The sequence below is a fragment of the Xyrauchen texanus genome, chromosome 26, assembly GCF_025860055.1.
Source record: "Xyrauchen texanus isolate HMW12.3.18 chromosome 26, RBS_HiC_50CHRs, whole genome shotgun sequence".
Taxonomy (NCBI): domain Eukaryota; kingdom Metazoa; phylum Chordata; class Actinopteri; order Cypriniformes; family Catostomidae; genus Xyrauchen; species Xyrauchen texanus.
The window spans coordinates 39041510-39067440 of NC_068301.1; the positions used below are offsets into that span (position 1 = coordinate 39041510).

The window sequence follows — 25931 nt, forward strand, 5'->3', positions numbered from 1 at the left end:
ATAAATGTAAATTGTGCCTTAAAATAAATAAATAAATAATATTTGTATTTAGAACTCCAGTGAGCAGGGTGTCCCAAGGTTTCTGTGTCAAGGAACACAAAACTCCCTAAGATGTTGGTTAATGGAGAAAAATAACCTTGGGAGAAACCAGACTCACTGTGGGGGCCAGTTCCCCTCTGACTAACATCATGAATATAATGCAAATATTCGTTATTTATGTGCAGTGCAAGTCATAGTTTAAAATGAGTAAACTAAGTGTTAGGGGTCAATGTTTAAACAAAAAGATTTTGTATGAACTGTAAGATTAATGACTAAAGTCTTCAAAGTCCATTCTGAAATAACTGCGGAACGGCACACAGATGCATTGTCTTTTGTTATATGGCTGAAGGCGGCCTTAATTGGTCATTCATTTTGTATCCATGCATTTCATCCTTTGACCAAGGTGATGCAGGCAGAGGTCAGTGAGGTGCACTGCAGTTCGACTGGAAGCTTGTGGCAGTTCATCTTAAGTCCAGGTTTTAGGCAGTTGCCAGTGAAGTAGCCCATGTCTTATGGTTTTTGCTGCATCAGTTCATCATCTGTGAAGTCCAGCATAGTAGACTGAAGTGATATCTTGCTGGCACAAGCTGCAGTTAGTCATAATCACTCGGCAACATGTGGCAGTTGGACATCAAGTAGGTCCAGAGCTGGATCTGACAGGCACTGATAACCTCAGGATATGTATCCCGAGGTTAAGACAGGGAAACAAATAGAATAATATTAGCTTAGATGCCATTCACTTTAAAGCATGATTATAGAATATGTGAAGTGTTTCTGATTCAGGCAGACCCAAATAATGCAGCATAACTATTAGTTGATGGATAAATTAAGTGTATCCCTGGATGAAATTATGAGTCTTTAGTCTAGACTTAAACGGAGTCCCGAACCATGCGAGGAGTTAATATTAACAGGTTCTGAGATTACAGGAAACACCTCTTTTTAGAGCTTGGTTGGTATTGGAGCTAACATACATGTGGTTGCTTTAGCATAGCAATTGCTCAATAAGTAAAGCAATATAGATTATTTTTTTTACTTGTACCAGTCCTCAACCTAAGATCAAGCTTCACCATAATGGTAGTCACCAAAACCCATGCTGGGAAATAGAAATCCCCTGCCCAGTTTCAGTTCAACTTAAGTTCCTGTTAATTTAAAGAGCCAAGTTCATTAAACTCAAAACACTTAAACAATTCAGGTCACTTAAAAGGTGTCAGTTTTGTTAACTCAAACAAAAAAGTTCTAAATACACATTCAGGTTAATTTATTTGAACTAATTAGTATGATTGAATTTTTGCCTACACAAATACATTAAGCATTAAGGCTTACAGTGAACAAAAAACAAATAGCTGAATCAGTTAATCAAAATTGTTCATTAAAACAGTTCGAATTAACCGGTTTGCTAAAATGAGTTGGACTTCCCAACGCTAGTTCCAATGATAATGGATATTCTTTTCTGAATATTCTTTACTAAAACAGTTCTAAATGCCTAATAATACAGGAGTTCTTATATTTTAATGGTTATGAAATGGCAAAAGAGATTATCTACACAAACTTGGTACAGAAAGTTAATTTTTGCTAGGTTTGAAATCTCAAGTTTTCAGTCTCTTAATGTCATTGATTTCCCAAAGTATCCGTTTTTTTTTTGTGTTTTTGGTGTCTCCATTTTCAGTGGAAGGAAATGTTGTTTGTGTGGACGAGAAAAACATAATAGTGAGGCCAAATTTTATGAAATCTTCAGAAAATTAAAACCCAAGTTATTACTGCACTTCATTGACATACATGTTGAGAGTAAGGAATACCATTTATTAGACAAATAATCCAACAATGACAGGAATTCCTTTCATCTTTCCACGTTAAGCACTTTCATGTGTGCTTTCAATCACAATGGGAAGCAAGATCCATTCAGATATAAAAAAATATATATAAAATGCTAACAAAACATTTCACATTGCCTTAGAATTACAAGGCAATTCCCTGCGTTCAGATTACATAAATCGCTCCGTTCTCATTTATGTCTTTGCACAATAAGAGCAGATGTATGAAGTTCAGTTTCAATTTCTCGCTAGAAAACCAATACACAGCCACAGTATTTTGAAATATTTCCTAAAAAATGTCCTATGTGTAATACAAACACTCAGTCTCATAACAACACACAAACATGTTACTTGACCCTACAGCATTATGGTTTAGTAAGGTAACACTTGGTTGAGTTCAATGGTTTGGTTTGTATTTCAAATATTTAATACAAAAACATCTTAAACGGTGAACATTTTTCCAGAGGAATAAGCTCTTAGGATTTGAAAACAAGTATTAAATACGTGTTAATGTTAAAATGCAATGGCTGCTATTTACCATTAGTGTGGCTGACAACAAATTCTGCTTTCTCTTTAACGTGAGTGAGAATACATTTACTCAATCGCCTGCTGATATCTATTGAATATGGTCCAAGCTTTTAAGCGTGTTCCGGTCAGGAATGCCTGAAACAAGCGAAGAGGTGCAATTCATTCAAACATCACTTCATCCTTCCTGGATGAATCTCATGAAACTGGTCAAGATCAGGCTTGGAAGATCAATAAGTCTGTTTTATATTTTAGCCCAATATCAAAAGAAATAAAGGTAACACTTTACAATAAGGTTCCATTTGTTAACATATTATTGCATTAAGATAACATGAAATAACAATGAACTATATTTTTAAACAGCACTTATTAATCTTTAATGTTAATTGATAAAATGTGTTTATTTATACTGAATAATCTAATGTTAACTTTATTAAATTCAATCATTTGTTTTTTAATTACGTCAGCAACTGTAGTATCCATCCATGATCCACATATTTGCCTGAGCACCGGTTTTACACTGGATGCCCTTCCTGACAAACCCCCAGTGGCTGGGGGACTCTCACTCACACCTACAGGGCAATTTAGAGTCTCCAATTCACTTAAACTGCATGTTTTTGGACTTGTGGGGGAAACCAGAGCACCAGGAGGAAACTCACGCAAACACGGGAAGAACATGCAGTTCTCTTGCTGTGAGGCGATTGCTAACCACTGAACCACTGAGCAAACCTTATTGTGAAGCGTTAAGTATTGAGGGATATGTGCTTAATTATTATGAAAATAATGTTGAACTGCAAAAAATCCAACATAACATAAGATTTATTTTCTTCATGCAAAATATAATTTCTTATTTTTCTTTTCTTCTGATTTTGGGGTGAAATACTTAAACTTGAGTAATTCACCAAATTCCAGAAACAGCCACAGTTTTTGTAGTGTCCATTGCAGGTGACTCACCTTTCCAAAACTTCTACTGTAATGCCTTATCCTGTAACAGTTTAAGTACCTAATCTGTTAAAAATATGTTGCATGGAAACAATATCCTCAAATAAGAAGTACTCCAATCTCCAGAGCAGATTTTTGAAATAGTCATCTTCAACTTTATTGTCTATAGGCTCTGGCTATCCTGTTTTACAGTTAAACATGTTAAATCAGCAGGGAGGGAGTGGGCTTTTTGCCAGGCCACGCCTCCTTTGCATATTTTTTCTTGCGTGGCTCATTGAGGGGTTCAGCCGAGTAGGGTCCGGGAGCGGGGGTGGGATTGAGCATAGCAGGGGGCTGCACTGTGGCGGGCAAGAGATCGACCTCTGGGGCAGGGTTGGGGAAGGGCAGAGGCATCCCGCCCAACATGGCAGAAGACCCGCCACCCTGAGCTCCACCCCCTTGTACACCTGCCTCATGACTGGTGGGCGGCAAGTCGCCGTAGAGCCCAGCGCTGAGAGGGAAGTTCTGTAGCCGGCGTGCTATGATGTCGTCCAGTCCCAATGTACCATGAGCCTCCAGTTTCTTCTTCTGTGGTAAATACGTGAGTGAGACAGTATTTTAGTAGGGAATCAAAAACCAGTTCTTGCAATTTTTTTCATGACATCAAGTTTTGTTAACAGTTATAAAACATCTCCTTTCATTCCCCAATGCTGGATGCTGTGAAATAATGTTTTTATATAAACAATACTTTTATATTGTGTTGTGTTTAATGGTTGCATTTAACAAGCAGCATACAACATGACCAGTGCAATATGATTCGCAAACAAATTACTCTTATGAGCCGGTTATTTTTAATGAATTGGTCAAGTTGACAAGAGTGTCAGTTGGAGCGGTTGGAGTTCCAATATTTTTAGACAAATTATTTCCCAAGAGCTTTCCAGTCATTGGTGATTGCTGGATAAGGATTTTTTTTATCAATTTTGATTCAGAAGAGTTCAGTAATGAATCTTTAAGATTTGTGAACCGATTTGGCCAACTCATTCAAAAGAACCAATTATCTCACCAAAAAGATTTGCTCTTGTGTAAAATGAAACTTTGCTTGCAAGATGTAGCTGAATAAAATATTTGAGTTAAGTATAACTAGACTATCATATACATTATAATATGTCAGGGGTTTAAGTTTTTTTTAGGGCTGTCAATCAATTAAAACTTTGTCAAATTAATTTCATGGTATGCTAATTAATCCAATTAATCGTATATATATATTTGCTAAGAAAGCCCCTCAAATAACAATAATTAAATTTATAATTATTAAAAGAATTTAAAATACTTATATTTAAATCATTATAAATAATAATAATACAGATAATTAAAATGCATTAAAGCAGGCAAAAAGACGTTAACACTTTACACTAAGGTTCTATTTTTTAACATTAGTTAACATGAACTAACAATGAACAATACTATGAAAATATACTAATACATTTCTTAAATCAAAAGTTGTGTTTGTTATAGGGCTGTCAATAGCTTAAACTTTTAAATCGAATTAATTACATGGTGTCCCAATGAATTAATCGCGATTAATCGCATATACAAATATTTACTGAGAAAGCCCCTCATATAACAATAATTCAGTACATAATGATGAAATAATTATACATAGTTATCTTTAAATATATCAAAAATATATAATAATATATATTTATATATAAAATATTCAGATAATTATAATGCATTACATTCTTGTGGCAGAAGAGTTCATCATTAATAAGACAATACAAAAAGTGGCTTTAGAATACAATGTATTGTTTACTACCATATTATTGATCATAAGTCAATCATTGTCTTACAGTTCACATCAATCCATTTCACAAGTGAATTTGTCAATCAGTTGGAGATTTATTATGAGGGCTTGTTTAAGAGACCGTCAATGAACAGCTGCGTCAGACATGCTTGTGTAGCGTTCCAGGTGAATTGCATTATAAACATAAATGTTTAGGTCACTGTGTCAAGTTAAATACATTTTAATACTCAATCTTTAAACAAATTTTGAGATCTCTTAGTTCGAATTTGCGCTCCAAGTGTTTTGAGTGCAAGAATGTAATGCATGTTTGCGTTGTTCTGCTGAATGTTGTTTTCTTCACTGTATAAACTGCACATTGCCACACAGCTGAAGTTTCACTTACTGCTCTCTGGAGTAAACAGGGGTGGTACTACAAGCTTGCGTTTCTCAGGAATCTTCCTTATTATGGTCCGGGGGCATGCGATTTTTCTTCATGCTGTCATTTTTTTTTTTTACACTTTATTTTTAATAAATGTAATCGTGCTAAATTAACAGGTTAAATTGACAGCCTAGTATATCATCATTAGTTAATGCACTATAAACTTACATGAACTAACAATTAACAAATTATTATTAAGTATGTTCATTAACTAATATTAACAAAGGCGAAACAATGCTGTAAAAAAATTGTTTATTGTTTGTTCATTATACCCAATGCATTAACTAATGGTAATGAATGGAATTATTGTAATGTGTAACCAAAAAGACAATACAAAAAGTGGCTTTAGAATCCAATATATTGTTTATTTCCATATTATTAAACATGAGACTATCATTATCCCACATTTCACAGTAATCCATTTCTTAATTAAATTCATCTTGATTCCATCGCATTATAAAACCTACGCTTTTAGGTCACCGAGTCAAGTTAAACGAAGTCTGTGTATATAGCTGGAGTTTGGCTTACTGCCCCCTGGAGAAAAAGTTGGTACTCCAAACTTGAATTACACTCTGGGGACATGATTAATTGCTTTCATTTTTAATGTGTGATGGGTTTTTGTATAAATTGTACTGAAATATTGCTTTAAATCAACAGCACTATTTTTTTTTTTAAGTTTCTATAGCTTTTCCAGTCTTGAAAAATTATTTGAATGCTGCACTACATAAGATTTTGTTTATTAAAAAATGAACAAATTGCCATTATTGTTTGAGTACATTAACAATCAATGTTCAAAACATTGTCCTTATCTTACCCCTGATTTACTACAGTAAGCCTATGAAAATAATTTATATTTTGACGTTCATCCTTGCGTCATTACATCATATCCGTAAACACAGGACAGAAGTACCGGCTGTCTCGTGTTCCGGCTGGAGAAACTACACTGTTCAGTTCAGTGACATTTACACAGTTCAGGACAGCATCACTGCAGTCTGGATGGATGTTTAGCTGTTATCCGTTTGGCAAAGTTCTGTAACTCCTTTAATGCTTTGAATTGGATACAGTATGTTCTCTGGTAGTGTTGTCATGCTTTTATGAATTGAACATTACTCGTGTGTTTACCAATCGCGATCCATTTACAAGGGAAGATACTGTACATTTATACGTATGACTTCTGAAATTGACTTGTACATATTATTTTCATGTTTAATAAAGTATATTTTATCCCCATTATTGCTCATTTTATGTTTTTATTTTACAGTTATTAGGCCTACAGTTTCACTTGCTTTATCAACTGCCGTGTTCAGTTTTTAGTAACTGTTTTAGTTTTTGACAAAAATGTCCTTTAAAAATAGTCAATTTCATCATGTGATATTAATTCATTTTAGTCAGTTTTACAAAAATTACAATTTTAGTAAATGAAAACAATATATTTTATTTGATGACATGCCAACTGAACAATTTTTTTTCAATTATCAAATTGAAAAAAATAAATTATTCAAATATTTAGAAATAAATTATAAAAAATGTCTAATATAAACATGTATTAAACAGAGTATAAATGTACATACTGTCCTTGTGAAAAACATGAGCTCCTGAAATAATAATGAATAGACTGAAGAATTAGCCACTTTTTAGAAGTTAACCTGTATTCTGAATTATTCATGATTTAAAGAATTATAAATTTTCTGTGAAAAGATATACATTGCATGTAGTGTGTTTCTTATGGAAACTGCGTATTCACAACGCAAGTTACACAACACATATTCTGACGTACATGTCGCTTCACTGTATAGATGCAAGTTGTTCCATAAATGTTGTGGATATATAAATAGGATGCATTTGAATGAGGTAGTGCATCCGGAAAATATTCACAGCGCTTCACTTTTTCCACATTTTGTTATGTTACAGCCTTATTCCAAAATGGATTAAATTCATTATTTTCCTAAAACTTCTACAAACAATACCCCATAATAACAACATGAAAGAAGTTTGTTTGAAATCTTTGCAAATTTATAAAAAATACAAAAAAATCATGTACAGCCTTTGCTCAATACTTTGTTGAAGCACCTTTGGCAGCAATTACAGCGTCAAATCTTTGTGTGTATGATGCTACAAGCTTGGCACACCTATTTTTGGGCAGTTTCTCCCATTCTTCTTTGCAGGACCTCTCAAGCTCCATCAGGTTGGATGGGGAGCACCATTTTCAGATCTCTCCAGAGATGTTCACTCGGATTCAAGTCTGGGGTCTGGTCGGGCCACTCAAGGACATTCACAGAGTTGTCCCGTAGCCACTCCTCTGTTATCTTGGCTGTGTGCTTAGGGTCGTTGTCCTGTTGGAAGATGAACCTTTGCCCCAGTCTGAGGTCCAGAGCGCTCTGGAGCAGGTTTTCATCAAGGATGTCTCTGTACATTGCTGCATTCATCTTTCCTTCGATCCTGACTAGTCTCCCAGTTCCTGCCACTGTGGAGTGGTGGTGGTGTAGTGGTCTAAGCCACATAACTGGTAAACTATTAATCAGAAGGTCGCTGGTTTGATCCCCACAGCCACCACCATTGTGTCCTTAAGCAAGACACTTAACTCCAGGTTGTTCCGGGGGGATTGTCCCTGTAATAAGGGCTCTGTAAGTCGCTTTGGATAAAAGCATCTGTCAAATGCATAAATGTAAAATGTAAATGTGAAAAACATCCCCACAGCATGATGCTAGGGATGGTATTAGCCAGGTGATGAGCGGTGCCTGGTTTCCTCCAGACATGACGCTTGCCATTCAGGCCAAATAATTCAATCTTTGTTTCATCAGACCAGATAATTTTGTTTCTCATGGTCTAAGAGTCCTTCAGGTGCATTTTGGCAAACTCCAGGAGGGCTGTCATGTGCCTTTTACTGAGGAGTGGCTATGGCCACTCTACCATACAGGCCTGATTGGTGGAGTGCTGCAGAGATGGTTGTTCTTCTGGAAGGTTCTCCTCTCTCCACAGAGAAATGCTGGAGCTCTGTCAGAGTGACCATCGAGTTCTTGGTCACCTCCCTGACTAAGGCCCTTCTCCCCGATTGCTCAGTTTGGCCGGGTGGCCAGCTCTAGGAAGAGTCCTGGTGTTTCCAAACTTCTTCCATTTACGGATGGAGGCCACGGTGCTCATTGGGACCTTCAATGCTGCAGGCATTTTTCTGTACCCTTCTCCAGATCTGTGCCTCGATACAATCCTGTCTCGGAGGTCTACAGACAATTCCTTTCACTTCATGGCTCGGTTTGTGCTCTGACATGCACTGTTAACTGTGGGACCGTATATAGACAGGTGTGTGCCTTTCCAAATCATGTCCAATCAACTGAATTTACCACAGGTGGACTCCAATCAAGTTATAGAAACATCTGAAGGATGATCAGTGGAAACAGGATGCACCTGAGCTCAATTTTGAGTGTCATGGCAAAGGCTGTGAATACTTAAGTGCATGTGATTTTTTTTTATTTTATTTGTAATAAATTTGCAAAGATTTCAAACAAACTTCTTTCATGTTGTCATTATGGAGTATTGTTTGCAGAATTTTGAGGAAAATAATGAATTTAATCCATTTTGGAATAAGGCTGTAACATAACAAAATGTGGAAAAAGTGAAGCGCTGTGAATACTTTCTGGATGCACTGTATTTACCCCATTTTAAAGTGGTTCAATTTGCGTTCAACATGCAGCTCAAGCGTTACAATTAGATTAATCCATATTTAATATCTTCTATACAGATTGTCAAGAAATTTCTTCTATTTATATCTTGCAGTATAATTTTTATCCTCATTTTCATCAACAGTATGGTTTAATAAAATCATTTAATAATCTTCATGATGCGCCTTTTTCCATCTCTTCGTCGTTATCGTTGACAAAATCAAAAAACCACCGTCAAGTAACATTTTCATCATTGACTTACTTGACAAGACTAATAATGTCAAAATAATGAAGTCTTAAATTAAGAACTCAAATCAGCAGTATTACAAGTTTCATCTCTTAAATTTATAATCCAATACAAATATTTATAGTTGATAAAACACCTAATATAATCATTAAAATATTCTTGTAACTGGTGGTGGTTCAGCAGTGTTCTCTATGTAAAAGTGTTTCGAATGTAATGTCAGAAACGTTTACAATTAATTCAAAATATGTAAATTATTATTAATAATATATAAAAATATATAATTATTTATCTTCATCAAAGCAAGCAATATTTCATTTTTAAATGTTTAATCGTTTAACATAATAATAGCAACATGAAAGTAGCCCGTTGTGAATCCGGCTCTGAATATCTTCCTGTCATGATCACACACAGGCAATAAACTCAAATCATGAGATTCATCCGCCAGAGCAGTAGTTTCGAAACACGACATATGTAAAGTGCTCTTCCGCCAATTGCATTTCCGCAACCACAGACGTCGCTAGAGAGCACAAATATCTCCAGGTTTTCCATGACTTTAAGAACCCTGAAATGAACATTTCACTTGAACCTGAATAGAGGTCTGTAACCCGAAACAGCCGGGTCAGTTTTTCCAAGTATGACTTCGAGTTTGGGTCATGTTCGGGTTTGTAATAAATACAAAAACAAACAGGCCTACCTAACTTACAGACATGCGCAAACAGACAAGTTAGGGGCCGTAACATTTACTGATTACCAAACAGTCTTTTTGTTTAGCATGCGTGTATATACAAAATCTATCAATTATTTAGTGATTCCTTGAATGTACTAAAAGAATCATTAATGGAATCCTTAAAGATCCAGAACTGCTATGTGGAATTGGAATCACATCATGAATTACATTTGTAATGATTCATATTCATAGTTCTGTACATGGAGTTGAATCACGCTCATTGAACAGGAAGACTACAGCAAAGAAAAATGTCCAGAGGCCTGAGTGCAGACAGGTAAGGGCAGGAGATAGTATCTATACATTAGGAGCGAGAAATTACGTTACTGAGGCAGCCTTTTAGAAACCATTATTCCCACATTATACAATTTCCTGTTTGTGAGCTATGCAACAAAGAACTTTAATTGTATCGCGAGAACGGCAGTTCTCAAATCCATTAAAATCAATGCAGACACTGTGAAACAATGGAGGAGGCCAATGATTTTACCTTAATGGGGACCACAGCTGTCTGCACCATGTTTCTGAAGCGCCCTACAGAGGGGTCGACGTCCTCTGTGAAAAGAGAAAAACTACTGAACACTGCTATGAGACACAACATGACAAAGAATGAGCAGAGACTGTAGGAATATGGAGTAATAGCAGAAAGATGGGAGACTTCCATCGGAATACTACCATAGAGCACAGTACATACTGTATATTATTTAGCACATTCAGTAGACACTTGTACATGTAAAGGATGTTAGCAACTATATTTTTTTAAAGTGTACTGCTCCTGTATGCTCATCTGGTTAGTGTGTGTAGTGTACCAGGGTTGATTATCTCCTCCTCTTCACTGAAGGACACTCGTGAGCTCCTCCTCCTCCTCTTGGGTCTCTGGATCTCCAGGTTTCCCTCCTCGATGGTGAGCGTGGAGATGCGCTTGTTATGAGCTGTGTTGAACTCTGTCAGGTTCTGTGTCAAATGAATACATCAGATTAATGGATGTCCACTCTGCTTTGAGTTCACACATACTTTTTCAGTGGGGTCATTTTTCTTTCTCTTTTGAGATGTGCAGTTGTGCTCAAGGAATTTTTGTTTACTTTCTAATTATTGTATAAAGAAACATTCTTTATTACCTTCTCAATACTCCATGCCATGAACCTCACAAACAGGACTAACAAACAAGCACATTCAGGGACACTACTCAAAATGAGTGGTTACACGGACTAGTCAATTAGATTTGCAGAAAACCTGATCTGTTTGAACTAGTAGTGGGTCACATGACTTAAGTTGCATTTGTTCTATACATGATGACATCAGGAGGAAGAATTCTCTGTCCAAAAACTGTGTCTAAGTGTTTTTATATGCCATTATTATGTTTAGTAAACTGTAACAGACGAATATATTTGGAATAACATGAAAATAAAAAAAAGTGAACCTGGAGAGCTTTGCATTTACAAAGCATGTTTGAAGCAAACTGCATTAGCATGTGATGGTATGAGTTTGTTAAAAAAGTTGTGTATTGCCTAGTCAATGCTGTACTTCTCTGGCACAACAACACAATGTATATGAATTATATTTATTCTGTATACAGTTATGATGAGGAAGAGGGCTAATCAGCCGAGGAGAAGGATAAATACAGCGGAACGCAGCAGTTCAGGAAAAAAGAGAGCCTCATGCAGCTGCGTGTGTGTGTGTTTGTGTTTTGTGTCTTTTTGTTGAATTAAATGTTATTTTGACTGTTCAGCCGGTTCCCACCTCCTCCTATGCCATCCTTACCTTGTTATATTGGCATTATATTGTCGGGGAGTACTCGCCACTGCAATTCACCCATAGTAGCAGCCACGGCCGCCATCCGCAAGGGAAGGGGGGGCTTGCTGCCGGCCGCCTGGAGCGGAGGAGTTCCCTACCAGTCGCCAAAACGCGTAGGGCGTTTCATCTACCAGGGGTCGGAGAACTGGCTCCAGTCCTCAAGGGGAGCGGCTGTCATCTGCCAGAGGGTGGAGTGATTGAGGGCCAGGCGACGGCGTGTCTGGGAACCAGCTGAACAGTCAAAATAATATTTAGAAGAACTTAAACAAAAAGACACAGAACACAAACACACACACTGCAGCTGCGTGTAGCTCTCTCTCTCCCAAACTGCTGTATTCCGCTGCATTTATCCCTCTCCTCGGCTGATTAGCCCAATTGGGCTCCGAGTGTGCATAGTCACGGCCCGGACCCGCCCTCCTCCAGGTCACAACTGTATATACACTCACCAAACACTTTATTAGGAACATCTGTACACCTATTTATTTATGTGATTATCTACAGTAATCAGCCAATCATGAGGCAGCAGTGCAATGCATAAAATCATGCAGATATAGGTCAGGAGCTTCAGTTAATATTCACATCAACCATTAGAATGGGAAAAAAAATGTGATCTCAGTGATTTGGACTGTGGCATGATTGTTGGTGTCAGACGGGCTGGTTTGAGTATTTCTGTAACTGCTGATCTCCTGGGATTTTCACACACAACAGTCTCTAGAATTTACTCAGAATGGTGCCAAAAACAAAAAACAACCAGTGAGTGACAGTTCTGTGTATGGAAATGCCTTGTTGATGAGGTCAATAGTAGGGCTGTATTGTCCTAGTCGATTAGTCGATTAATTGGTCGATACGTTCTGGTTCGACCAAAATTCTGATTGGTCGATTTTTTGCCGCGTTCATTTCATCAGTTTTGCCGCGCTGAGGCGCGCTCATTTCATCAGGTGGAAAGCACTAACTGCTAATGGGGGGGTTTTCAGAGTACCCCTGTTACACAGGTAACAGTCTGTCTTCAGAACACTCCCCTTGTTTTCACTTTTTTTGGATTAGCCCAACACACTGGAGAAGAGCGGTAGATAGGCTATATGCGGAATATTATTTATTGTATTATATTAGTCAGTCCTCGTCCAACATGTCGACAGTGTGGCAGCATTTTGTCAAAATTGACGGGAAAAAGGTAGAATGCAAAGTTTGCAAGAAACAGTTTGCCTTCCACAGCTCGACGACAAATATGTCGTATCATCTAAAAGCGGTAAGCTCACTTGTCTGCGTTAGGTTGCCCTAACGCAGACAAGTTTTGAGTAGGCTAACGTTATATGAAAATATCAGAATTGGCATATTTCAATGTTTTAGTGTAATAATCGTTTTATAACTGCAGGCGCACCCATCCGCAATGACGGTAGTATCCCCTTCCCACACCACGCTGGATTTTAAGCCTCCTTTATCATCCAAACGGAAAAATAAAATCACGGAAGGAATTGTTAACTTTATTGCTCAGGATATGAGGCCCATTGCTGTTGTGGAGGGCCAAGGTTTTAAGAACCTGTTAAAAGTTTTGGAACCTGGATATACACTGCCAATACGCCACACAATCATGCATGCACTAACCGCAAAATATGCGGGACTCAAAGAGAAAGTTTCAGAGTTAATACAACACAGCGAGGCACTGAGCTTGACCACAGATATGTGGACATCTCTTAGAATGGAGTCCTATATGACAGTGACTGCCCATTTCATTGATGGAGACTGGAAAGCACAGAGTCTTGTGCTTGAGACAAAACAAATAGAAGAGGCGCACACGGGAATAAACATTGCTGCGCTGACTATCTGAAGTTGCTGATTCATTTGGAATTCAAGAAGCAAAGAGAATTTCTATTGTATGTGACAACGCGGCTAATATGGCACTCTGTGTGGAAACACTAAAGGAATCACATAAATGGCCAGAGATGCAGGGCGTCAGGTGCGCCGGGCACACTTTGCAGCTCTGTATTAACGCTGCACTCAAACAAGATCCAATTTGTCGTGCCGTGGCTGCATCACGTCATCTGGTGGGACATTTCAAAAAGGGGCACAAAGCAAAAACTGGGCTAAAACAAAAGCAGGAGCAGCAAAACGTCCCTCAGCATGAACTAATTCAGGATGTGTCTACACGTTGGAACTCAACATTTTCGATGTTGGAGCGACTGCTGGAGCAACGCTGGCCCATTACCGCAGTGCTGTCTGACCCAAACTTTACAAAGAAGAGCGACAGCAGTACACTGGACCTTACCACAGCACACTGGAATGCGGTAGAGGACATTAAAAATGTGCTGAAACCGATGACAACCCTGACCGAGCTGCTGTCTGAAGAGGACAACGTGTCCCTGTCTGCAACAGTACCCATGCTGGCAAACTTAAAGAAACGTCACCTGGCCATCGCGGATGATGACAGCCCCATTACCAAAAAAATTAAAAGCAAGCTGGTCGAAGAAATTTACAGTAGGAGGGAGTTTAAAAACCGAATGATGATGACTAACAGTGTATACATTACAGCTGCAGTAGTAGACCCTCGTTTTAAGCAGCTGTCTTTTCTGGATGATGCCAAACGAGACGAGGCCTATACAGTAGTTGCACAGCTAGCAGAACGACTGAGTGCACTCAGCGCAGTGAGCGCAGTCACAGGCACAGGTGAACCTGGAAGTGAGGAGGAGCAACATGTCAAAAAAGCAGAAAAACGACAAAGAGAAGGAGATTGCTATGCTGTTGTGCGAAGATGAGGACGACGAGGTTTCTAGAGAATCAGGTGGGAGAAGCACAGTGACAGAAGAAATTAAAAACTATCTTCAGGACAGAACCAAAATCGACTCCGGACCATTGGGGTGGTGGAAAAAAAACCAAGACAGATACCCGAACCTGGCCCGAGTTGCAAAGCGACTGCTCTGTATCCCTGCAACATCCACGCCTTCTGAACACATTTTCTCCAAGGCGGGATTTATTGTCAATAAAGCAAGAAGCTGTCTCCTTCCAAAGAACGTGGATATGCTTGTGTTTCTCGCACACAACACAAAAAAGTTTGGAGTGGACACTGATTGAAGTGTACTCCCTGTGAGTGAGTAGCCATTTGTTTTATTTCATTGTTTTTACATTATTTCGTTTTGAACATTAATACATTTTTTAATGTTGCACATTTATTTAAAGTATTGTTGGATTTGGGCACTTATTTTTATTTATTTTTTTGTAGCCTAACGCGCAATTGCGCTGTGCCCACTGTTTGTTTTAGTTTTGAGCCTATGCTTTATTTTTCTGTTATGCACTTTATTTCGTTTTGGACATTAATAACAATTTTGCACATTTATTTGAAATACTTGTGGATTTGGGCATTTGATTTATTTATTTTTGTAGGCCTATTTGTTCTGAGTTCACATACCTTGTTGTTGTATATGCACTTTATTTATTTTGTTTCGTTTAAAATTTGGCTGAATAACATGTTGTAGCCTACTTTACTTGTATGGTTCCCTTTTATTATTGTGCAAACTGCAAATTTATTTCTAGTATTATTTATTGGATTTGGGCATTTTATTATTATCATTATTTTTAATTTGGAGCCTAACGCGCAATTGCGCTGTGCCCACTTTGTGTTAGTTTTGAGCCTAAGATGCTTTATTTTTCAGTTATGCACTTTATTTCGTTTCTGCTCTTGATCTGGTTTGTTTAATAAATATTATTTTTTTTATTAAAGTGGATGTGCCTTTTGTGTTTATTAAGAGTAAAAGCTTTAAGTTAATAGTCTATTCGTGTCTCTGAAAAATGATAGTGTCTGACAGTTATAACTTCTTATTATAACATATGACAAAAATAATTGTCTAAATTATGTTGCATATTCCTCAACAGTTCTTGTGATGATATCACATGACAACATAGTAGGCCTACTATTTTCGGAAATCATAGGCTATGATATTGCGCAGGTGCACGTGATGCAACGCTGTCAGAGCCGACAGATTCATGTGTCAGACTCATTTCAGTGCAAAATAATTAGGTCAAAAACGGTTTAATATACTGCAAATAGCCTACTAGTTTTTTATGTTTATTTATAATTCATTTAGGCGGACATCAAGGCTACCAAGTACTGCGCACAGTGCGCAGCTAATTAATTTAACGGTTTTTTTTCTAACGTCATTTTTAGTCGATTTTAGTCGATTTTTAGTCGAAAACTTCAGGACTTCAGTCGACCAAGATTTTCTTTGGTTGAATACAGCCCTAGTCAATAGAGAAAGGCCAGACTGGTTTGAGCTGACAGAAAGGACACAGAAACTCCGGAAAACCCCTCTGTACAATTGCAGTGAGCAGAATATCATCTCGGAATGCACAACATGTGGAACCTTCAGGCGGATGGGCAACAACAGTAGAAGACCACGCCGGGTTCCACTTCTGTCGGCCAAGAACAGAATGCACAGTTAAAAGACTGGAAAAACATTGCCTGGTCTGATGAATATGGATTTCTGCTGAGGTACACATGATTGGGTCATTGCAGCCTCAGCTTTCTGTTCTTGGCTGACAGAAGTGGAACTCGGCGTGGTCTTCTTCTGTTGTAGCCCATCCGCCTCAAGGTTCGACATGTTGTGCATTCCGAGATTAATTTCTGCTCACTACAATTGTATTTGAATGTTTTTTGTTTTTGGCAGCATTCTGAGTAAACTCTAGAGTGTGTGAAAATTCCAGGAGATCAGCAGTTACAGAAATACTCAAACCAGCCCATCTGGCACCAACATTCTTCCATGCGATTATCTAATCAGCCAATCATGTGGCAGCAGTGCAGTGACTAAAATTATGTGGATACATGTCCGGAGCTTCAGATAAGGTTCATATCAACCATCACAATGGGAAAATGTAATCACAGTGATTTGGACCATGGCATGATTGTTGGTGCCAGACAGGCAGATCTGTGGACGGAAATGCCTTGATGCATGATGTCAACAGAGAATGGCAAGACTGGTTCGAACTGACAAAGTCTTCAGTAACTCAGATAACCACTCTGTACAACTGTGCTGAGAAGTGTAGAACCTCAGAATGCTATTCCAAGATGCGGGTTGGTGCTGTTTTGGCAGAATGAGGGGAACCTACGCAATATCGGGGAGGTGGTTTTAATGTGCCTGATCGGTGTGTGTGTGTAATATATATATATATATATATATCACACACACACCCACCCATAAATATTGGGACATCGACAATTCTAATCTTTTTGGTTCTATACACCACCACAATGGATTTGAAATGAAACGAACAAGATGTGCTTTAACTGCAGACTTTCAGCTTTAATTTGAGGGTATTTACATCCAAATCAGGTGAACGGTGTAGGAATTACAACAGTTTGTATATGTGCCTCCCACTTTTTAAGGGACCAAAAGTAATGGGACAGATTAACAATTTTAAATCAAACTTTCACTTTTTAATACTTGGTTGCAAATCCTTTGCAGTCAATTACAGCCTGAAGTCTGGAACGCATAGACATCACCAGACGCTGGGTTTCATCCCTGGTGATGCTCTGCCAGGCCTCTACTGCAACTGTATTCAGTTCCTGCTTGTTCTTGGGGCATTTTCCCTTCAGTTTTTCTTCAGCAAGTGAAATGCATGCTCAATCGGATTCAGGTCAGGTGATTGATTTGGCCATTGCATAACATTCCACTTCTTTCCCTTAAAAAACTCTTTGGTTGCTTTCGCAGTATGCTTCGGGTCATTGTCCATCTGTACTGTGAAGCCGTCCAATGAGTTCTGAAGCATTTGGCTGAATATGAGCAGATAATATTGTCCGAAACACTTCAGAATTCATCCTGCTGCTTTTGTCAGCAGTCACATCATCAATAAATACAAGAGAACCAGTTCCATTGGCAGCCATGCATGCCCACGCCATGACACTACCACCACCATGCTTCACTGATGAGGTGGTATGCTTTTGATCATGAGCAGTTCCTTTCCTTCTCCATACTCTTCTCTTCCCAACACTCTGGTACAAGTTGATCTTTGTCTCATCTGTCCATAGGATGTTGTTCCAGAACTGTGAAGGCTTTTTTAGATGTTGTTTGGCAAACTCTAATCTAGCCTTCCTGTTTTTGAGGCTCACCAATGGTTTATATCTTGTGGTGAACCCTCTGTATTCACTCTGGTGAAGTCTTCTCTTGATTGTTGACTTTGACACACATACACCTACCTCCTGGAGAGTGTTCTTGATCTGGCCAACTGTTGTGAAGGGTGTTTTCTTCACCAGGGAAAGAATTCTTCGGTCATCCACCACAGTTGTTTTCCATGGTCTTCCGGGTCTTTTGGTGTTGCTGAGCTCACCAGTGCATTCTTTCTTTTTAAGAATGTTCCAAACAGTTGATTTGGCCACACCTAATGTTTTTGCTATCTCTCTGATGGGTTTGTTTTGATTTTTCAGCCTAATGATGGCTTGCTTCACTGATAGTGACAGCTCTTTGGATCTTATATTGAGAGCTGACAGCAACAGATTCCAAATGCAAATAGCACACTTGAAATGAACTCTGGACCTTTTATCTGCTCCTTGTAAATGGGATAATGAGGGAATAACACACACCTGGCCATGGAACAGCTGAGCAGCCAATTGTCCCATTACTTTTGGTCCCTTAAAAAGAGGGAGGCACATATACAAACTGTTGTAATTCCTACACCGTTCACCTGATTTGGATGTAAATACCCTCAAATTAAAGCTGAAAGTCTGCAGTTAAAGCACATCTTGTTCGTTTCATTTCAAATCCATTGTGGTGGTGTATAGAGCCAAAAAGATTAGAATTGTGTCGATGTCCCAATATTTATGGACCTGACTGTTTATGTATGTATGCATGTATGTATATATATATATATATATACACACACACACAGCTCAAGTCATAAATTTACACACACTTAGGTTGTAGTCATTAAAACTTATTTTTTAACCACGATATTTTTAGCAAGTAATTTAGGACATCTACTTTGTGCATGACACACGTAATTTTTCCAACAATTGTTTACAGACCGATTGTTTCACTTTTAATTAACTATATCACAATTCCAGTGGGTCAGAAATTTACACAGACTTCCCACACAAGTTAACAGTGCTGTTAAGCAGCTTGGAAAATTCCAAAAAATGTCAAGCCTTTAGAGAATTAGCTTCTGAAAGGCTAATTGGAGTCAATTGGAGGTGTACCTGTGGATTTATTTTAAGGCCTACCATCAAACTCCGTGCCTCTGCTTGACATCATGTGAAAAACAAAAGAAATCAGCTGCATTTTTCAGACCTCAGAAAACAAATTGTGGAACTCCACAAGTCTGGTACCACATTCATCTGTATAATCATTATGGGACCACGCAGGCACCATACCACTCAGGAAGGAGATGCATTCGGTCTCCAAGATATTAACATAGTTTGGTGCAAAAAGTGCAATTCAATACCAGAACAACAGCAAAGGACCATGTGAAGATGCTGGAGGAAACAGTTAGACAAGTATCTATATCCACAGTAAAACATGTCCTATATTAACATAAACTGAAAGGCTGCTCAGCAAGGAAGCCTCTGCTCCAAAACTGCCATAAAGCCAGACTACAGTTTGCAAGTGCACATGGGGACAAAGATCTTACTTTTTGGAGAAATGTCCTCTGGTCTGATTAAATTTTTGTAACTTTTTGGCCATAATGACCATCGTTATGTTTGGAGGAAAAAGGGTGAGGCTTGCAAGCCGAAGAACACCATCTCAACCGTGAAGCATGGGGGGGGGCAGCATCATGTTGTGGGGGTGTTTGCTGCAGGAGGGACTGGTGCACTTTACAAAATAGATGACATCATGAGGAAAGAAAATTATGTGGATATATTGAAGCAACATCAAGACATCAGCGAAGAAGTTGAAAACATCAGCCAGGAAGTTAAAGCTCGGTCACAAATGGGTCTTCCAAATGGACAATGACCACCAAAGTTGTAGCAGAATGGCTTAAGGACAACCAAGTCAAGGTATTGGAGTGGACATCACAAAGCCCTGACCTCTATCCGATAGAAAATATGTGGGCAGAACTGAAAAAGCATGTACGAGCAATGAGGCCTGCAAACCTGACTCAGTTACACCAGTTCTGTCTGGAGGAATGGGTCAAAATTCCAGCAACTTATTGTGAGAAGCTTGTGGAAGGATACCCAAAACATTTGAACCAAGTTAAACAATTTAAAGGCAATGTTACCAAATACTAACAAAGTGTATGTAAACTTCTGACCCACTGGGAATGTGATGAAAGAAATATAAGCTGAAATAAATAATTCTCTCTATTTTAAGAATGTGAAATATCAGAATAACAGTAAAGTAGTGAGATGACCTTAGACAGGGAATGTTTTCTACGATTATATGTCAGAGATTGTGAAAAACTAAGTTTAAATGTATTTGGCTAAGGTGTATGTAAACTTCTGACTTCAACCAAATATATAATCAAATGTTATATAATGTAAAACATTTTATTTAATTGAATCACAAATGCTAGAAAAATGCACACTGTACAGCCCTGCTGTATGGTTTTTTAATTTACAAAAAGTAACCATTGTCGTGCCGGGTAGTCCACTAATTTTCTGAATGACTAGTCAAACAGTAAAAATAAATAGCTGTGCAAGCCCTACCTACCACCTACTACAATGCATCAGATGGTCTGTTAGCCCATTAATACTCGCACACACACACACACACACACACACACACACACACACACACACACGCACCTCAAGCTCTGTTTCTTCCTCTGGCAGTCCCAGTAATCCCTTGAGCTCCTCATCCTCCACTCCTTTACTGTCTCCTGCAGCAGAGTTACTCTGCGTCTGTGGTTTCTCTCTCAGTGTGTACACTCGTGTCGATGCTCCAAACGACATGGTCGAGTCGATTGGCACCTGCTGTGGTTTTTGAGGCTCAAGGCGAATTCTGCCCAGAAATGTGCCATGGGCTGCAATGAAGAGAGATGTAGATCATGAAAACAGAACCAATGCTTCACATGTACTTTAAATATCAAGCATTACTAAATCAATGTTGAATGATTCGGTCCTAATTAGCACTGCACTTCAACGGTATCTGGGTGAATCTTATGTAACCTGTCAAGAACATGTGCAGGTCATATTTCATACCAAAATCAAAACAAAGATATAAGAAATTTGATATTTTATTAAATAAATTATGCCTGTTTTAAGGACCACATAACTGTTCAGTTAAGCTCAATTAACAGCATTTGTGACAAAGTTGATTACCACAAAATTTTGACGTGCCTCCTTTGTTTGTACAATGGAAGTAAATGTGGCCAGTCCATAAATGCTAAATATGCATCGTTTTAAAAGTATAGCCTCAAGAAAACACAAACATACATGTTAAGATGATTTCAGTGTGATAAAATTGCTTAATGAAAACAAATGAGAACAAAACCCTGTTACTGGATATAACTTTATACAGATAAGGATCGGAAGCGATTTTATCACATAAAAATCAAGTTAGCACCTATAATGCTTATGTTTTGTGGCTAAGGAGCTCAACAGTGACCGCCCACTCTTCAGCCATCTGGGTTCCGGAGTATTTTCCCGCACACTATCCTGGCTAGCAAAGAGTATAATACAGTCATTGACCAGGAAAATGAAAAAATGGCAATGTACAGTGAGGAAAATAAGTATTTGAACACCCTGCTATTTTGCAAGTTCTCCCACTTGGAAATCATGGAGGGGTCTGAAATTGTCATCGTAGGTGCATGTCCACTGTGAGAGACATAATCTAAAAAAAAAAATCCAGAAATCACAATGTATGATTTTTTAACTATTTATTTGTATGATACAGCTGCAAATAAGTATTTGAACACCTGTCTATCAGCTAGAATTCTGACCCTCATTGACCTGTTAGTCTGCCTTTAAAATGTCCACCTCCACTCCATTTATTATCCTAAATTAGATGCACCTGTTTGAGGTCGTTAGCTGCATAAAGACACCTGTCCACCCCATACAATCAGTAAGAATCCAGCTACTAACATGGCCAAGACCAAAGAGCTGTCCAAAGACACTAGAGACAAAATTGTACACCTCCACAAGGCTGGAAAGGGCTACGGGGAAATTGCCAAGCAGCTTGGTGAAAAAAGGTCCACTGTTGGAGCAATCATTAGAAAATGGAAGAAGCTAAACATGACTGTCAATCTCCCTCGGACTGGGGCTCCATGCAAGATCTCACCTCGTGGGGTCTCAATGATCCTAAGAAAGGTGAGAAATCAGCCCAGAACTACACGGGAGGAGCTGGTCAATGACCTGAAAAGAGCTGGGACCACCGTTTCCAAGGTTACTGTTGGTAATACACTAAGACGTCATGGTTTGAAATCATGCATGGCACGGAAGGTTCCCCTGCTTAAACCAGCACATGTCAAGGCCCGTCTTAAGTTTGCCAATGACCATTTGGATGATCCAGGAGTCATGGGAGAAAGTCATGTGGTCAGATGAGACCAAAATAGAACTTTTTGGTCATAATTCCACTAACCGTGTTTGGAGGAAGAAGAATGATGAGTACCATCCCAAGAACACCATCCCTACTGTGAAGCATGGGGGTGGTAGCATCATGCTTTGGGGGTGTTTTTCTGCACATGGGACAGGGCGACTGCATTGTATTAAGGAGAGGATGACCGGGGCCATGTATTGCGTGATTTTGGGGAACAACCTCCTTCCCTCAGTTAGAGCATTGAAGATGGGTCGAGGCTGGGTCTTCCAACATGACAATGACCCGAAGCACACAGCCAGGATAACCAAGGAGTGGCTCTGTAAGAAGCATATCAAGGTTCTGGCGTGGCCTAGCCAGTCTCCAGACCTATACCCAATAGAGAATCTTTGGAGGGAGCTCAAACTCCGTGTTTCTCAGCGACAGCCCAGAAACCTGACTGATCTAGAGAAGATCTGTGTGGAGGAGTGGACCAAAATCCCTCCTGCAGTGTGTGCAAACCTGGTGAAAAACTACAGGAAACGTTTGACCTCTGTAATTGCAAACAAAGGCTACTGTACCAAATATTAACATTGATTTTCTCAGGTGTTCAAATACTTATTTGCAGCTGTATCATACAAATAAATAGTTAAAAAATCATACATTGTGATTTCTGGATTTTTTTTTTTAGATTATGTCTCTCACAGTGGACATGCACCTACGATGACAATTTCAGACCCCTCCATGATTTCTAAGTGGGAGAACTTGCAAAATAGCAGGGTGTTCAAATACTTATTTTCCTCACTGTATGTTAATGTTTATGTACTGGCCCAATTCACTTCCATTGTAAGTGACATAAACTGTAACTTACATTTTTGCTTCTTTTTATAAACAAGGGACGTCTTTTTTGTGTGTGTTAATCAACATTGTCACAAATGCTTTTGATTGAGTTTAACTTCCTTAAATAGACATTATCATTTTGATCATTTTTCATTTCAGTTAGCATTTCACCCCCCAATTCTAATTACCGTAATGTAGAAAAGTTAATGTTGTTACTGTAATGCAGGAAAGTATAAAATAATATTTAAACTATCAAGTATTTATACATCATAATATCAGAGATCAAAAATAATGTCCCATCGTAAAAAATCGTAATGATCCTAAATTAAGGCTTCTTTTTCTTTTATGCACCATATCATTTAGTATTTTTGTTATTTTCGATCTTGGGATGAAATGATCCAAACATGTTCTTAACAGGGTTCCTGAGATTCACCTAGAAAAATATAATGGAGAAAAAAAAACTCCACAGCTATTGCTCATCTACAATAAATATGTCTTCCTTGTCAAATCATGTCTGATTTGAAAAGAGCAAACAAATAATAAATGTGTTTTTTGTAATAGTTCTGCAGAGCTGCACTCACTGCTGTTCAGGTCGATGAGAAAGACTCTCTTGAGGTGTCTATGGTAAACCAGCGCCGCATGAACACGCGAGCAGGACTGATGGTCTATTGTGAAGTCACAGTGATCAGGATTCCTCCCAAACAGATAGAACTTCTTTTCATCGATGATCAGTTTCTGCGGACCATAAGAGTGTAATACCTGGGTTATTGTTTATGACACAACATTGGCGTATTTCAATACAGCTTATTTCTTTATTCACAGACATAAACTTCAGAGCAACAAGCAACATCTTTTATTTGACACATTATCTGATCGATCAGCCAAAGGTTAAGACATTTTATTATATAAATATACATGTCAAATAATAGATTTTGGATTCTTTAATATTTTTTATCATTATTATATGCAGTACCTGAAAAGTAAGCAGTATGCTGGTTTTATATTCCAAACATACCTAAAGCAGTGTTAGGTCAAAGTGCAAGGGTCAAAAAGCTCCCCATATGAAATGACTACTTTCCATCACTGTTCATTTAAACAAGTCTTACCTCTATTAATTTGTCTCCTTTAACCACATCCAGATGGAGGCCAGGTGGAGGCTTTCCCGCCCTGAGATAACATTAAATACACATAATAAAACAATTAATTCATTTAATTAATATGCTGACTATTAGGATACGCCATAAACGTGCACCATGCAAAAACAGAGGTGTGCATTTCACAGTAACATTCAGTAATGGTTTGTATTAAGGCTTCGTTGAAAATGCTTCCTGTAAATGAGAATATTACTATTAAATAAAATCAGATCAGTCATAATGATTAATGTTTGTTCATGTATAACACTAAATAATGGAATCCACAAAGCACCACTTAAATATACCTGAAAATATATTATAAATCTGATATAAAAAAGAGAGACCGAAGACAAATTCTTAACAGAATATATGAAGTAATAAATGAATGAGCCATGCATGCTTTTATTGCAGGTGTGTATTAAGTTACTGTACACGCCTATACACAATAATTATATTCGTGCGGTCATTATTCATTTATCAGTTCCACACACATGCATGCAGTACTTTTTTCAGTATAATAATATAGTGATAAATTCCTCGACTCACCATGACGGACAGTCAAAGCCAGCAATGTCTGTGCTTACGCTCACCGCCATTTTGCACCGTGACGCGGAATGCTGGGAAAATTGCGGAAGTCGCTAAGGATTATGGGATCTGTAGTTTCAAATCCGCAATGGACATCTCATGCAGTTCATGTGCTAAGCTAACTATTTGAAACAGCGTTTTGCATTCTTTTTTATAATTATACCTTAAACTTTTATGTCCTCTTTTCTTTTATGATTAATAGGGACTAAATGGAATGTTTGTTATACAGAATGTAAACGATACTCGAGCACCATTTAGGCTTCTTCAGCTGCCCACACAGGTGGAACCCTCTGGAGATCCTCCAAACACCCTTTAAAAGAGCCAAATATATTATATTTATGTGCTGCTCAAGGAACTTAAAAATATGTTTCAAGAGCCTCGAAACCTTTGTTGGGTTTACTGAAGGAACTGTTGACAGTCCTTGCACTAAGAGTAAAAAAAAAAAGTTCAAAATACATTTTTGTGGTATCAACATTGTGCCCAAAAAATGATGTTGATTGAGCTGACTTGTAGTGAACCTGGAATATTTATTTAAAGAGTGTGCTCCTAAAAGGCACATTGCACTAACAGAAAAGAATCATGGTACAATTTTATTACTGTCATAATTTTTTTTTTTTAAAATAAATTAAAAATATCATGGTACCAAGGTAATACAAAGATTTTCAAAACTTCTCAACCCTGTACATTATTTTACCAAATGGTTAACTTACCTCTTCTTATTACTTATCTACAGACAATCAATTCAGTTCATTTACATTCCGCTGATGCTGACATTACTTACTTTGATCCTACAAACTCCCCATTAAATGCAGAAATAATTGGCTTTTCATTCCTCTGATCTAGTTTAATTACATTTGGTGCATTTCAGATCAAACTAGTTTTTAGGGGATCCCTGACGAGAGCTGTCAGACAACTCAACTCTGGATCAAGTGGGCCGAGTCTGATGAACACCTAATGTAATCTGTACATGGTCAATACACATTTTCTGTAAAAGCTCCATAATAAGC

At 38.1% G+C, this 25931-nt stretch overlaps 1 protein-coding gene across 1 annotated transcript; it reads right to left on the minus strand.

Annotated features, from left to right (window-relative positions):
- On the minus strand, window positions 1-24935 carry LOC127620017 (nuclear inhibitor of protein phosphatase 1-like). Its single transcript, XM_052093082.1, has 7 exons — window positions 24886-24935; window positions 24313-24373; window positions 23788-23941; window positions 20659-20876; window positions 10952-11096; window positions 10633-10697; window positions 1-3884 (listed from the first exon to the last, which is right to left on the minus strand). The coding sequence occupies exons 1-7, from the start codon at window positions 24933-24935 to the stop codon at window positions 3519-3521; spliced, it is 1059 nt and encodes a 352-aa protein (XP_051949042.1). The 3' UTR covers window positions 1-3518.
- Window positions 24936-25931: the final 996 nt, after the last annotated feature.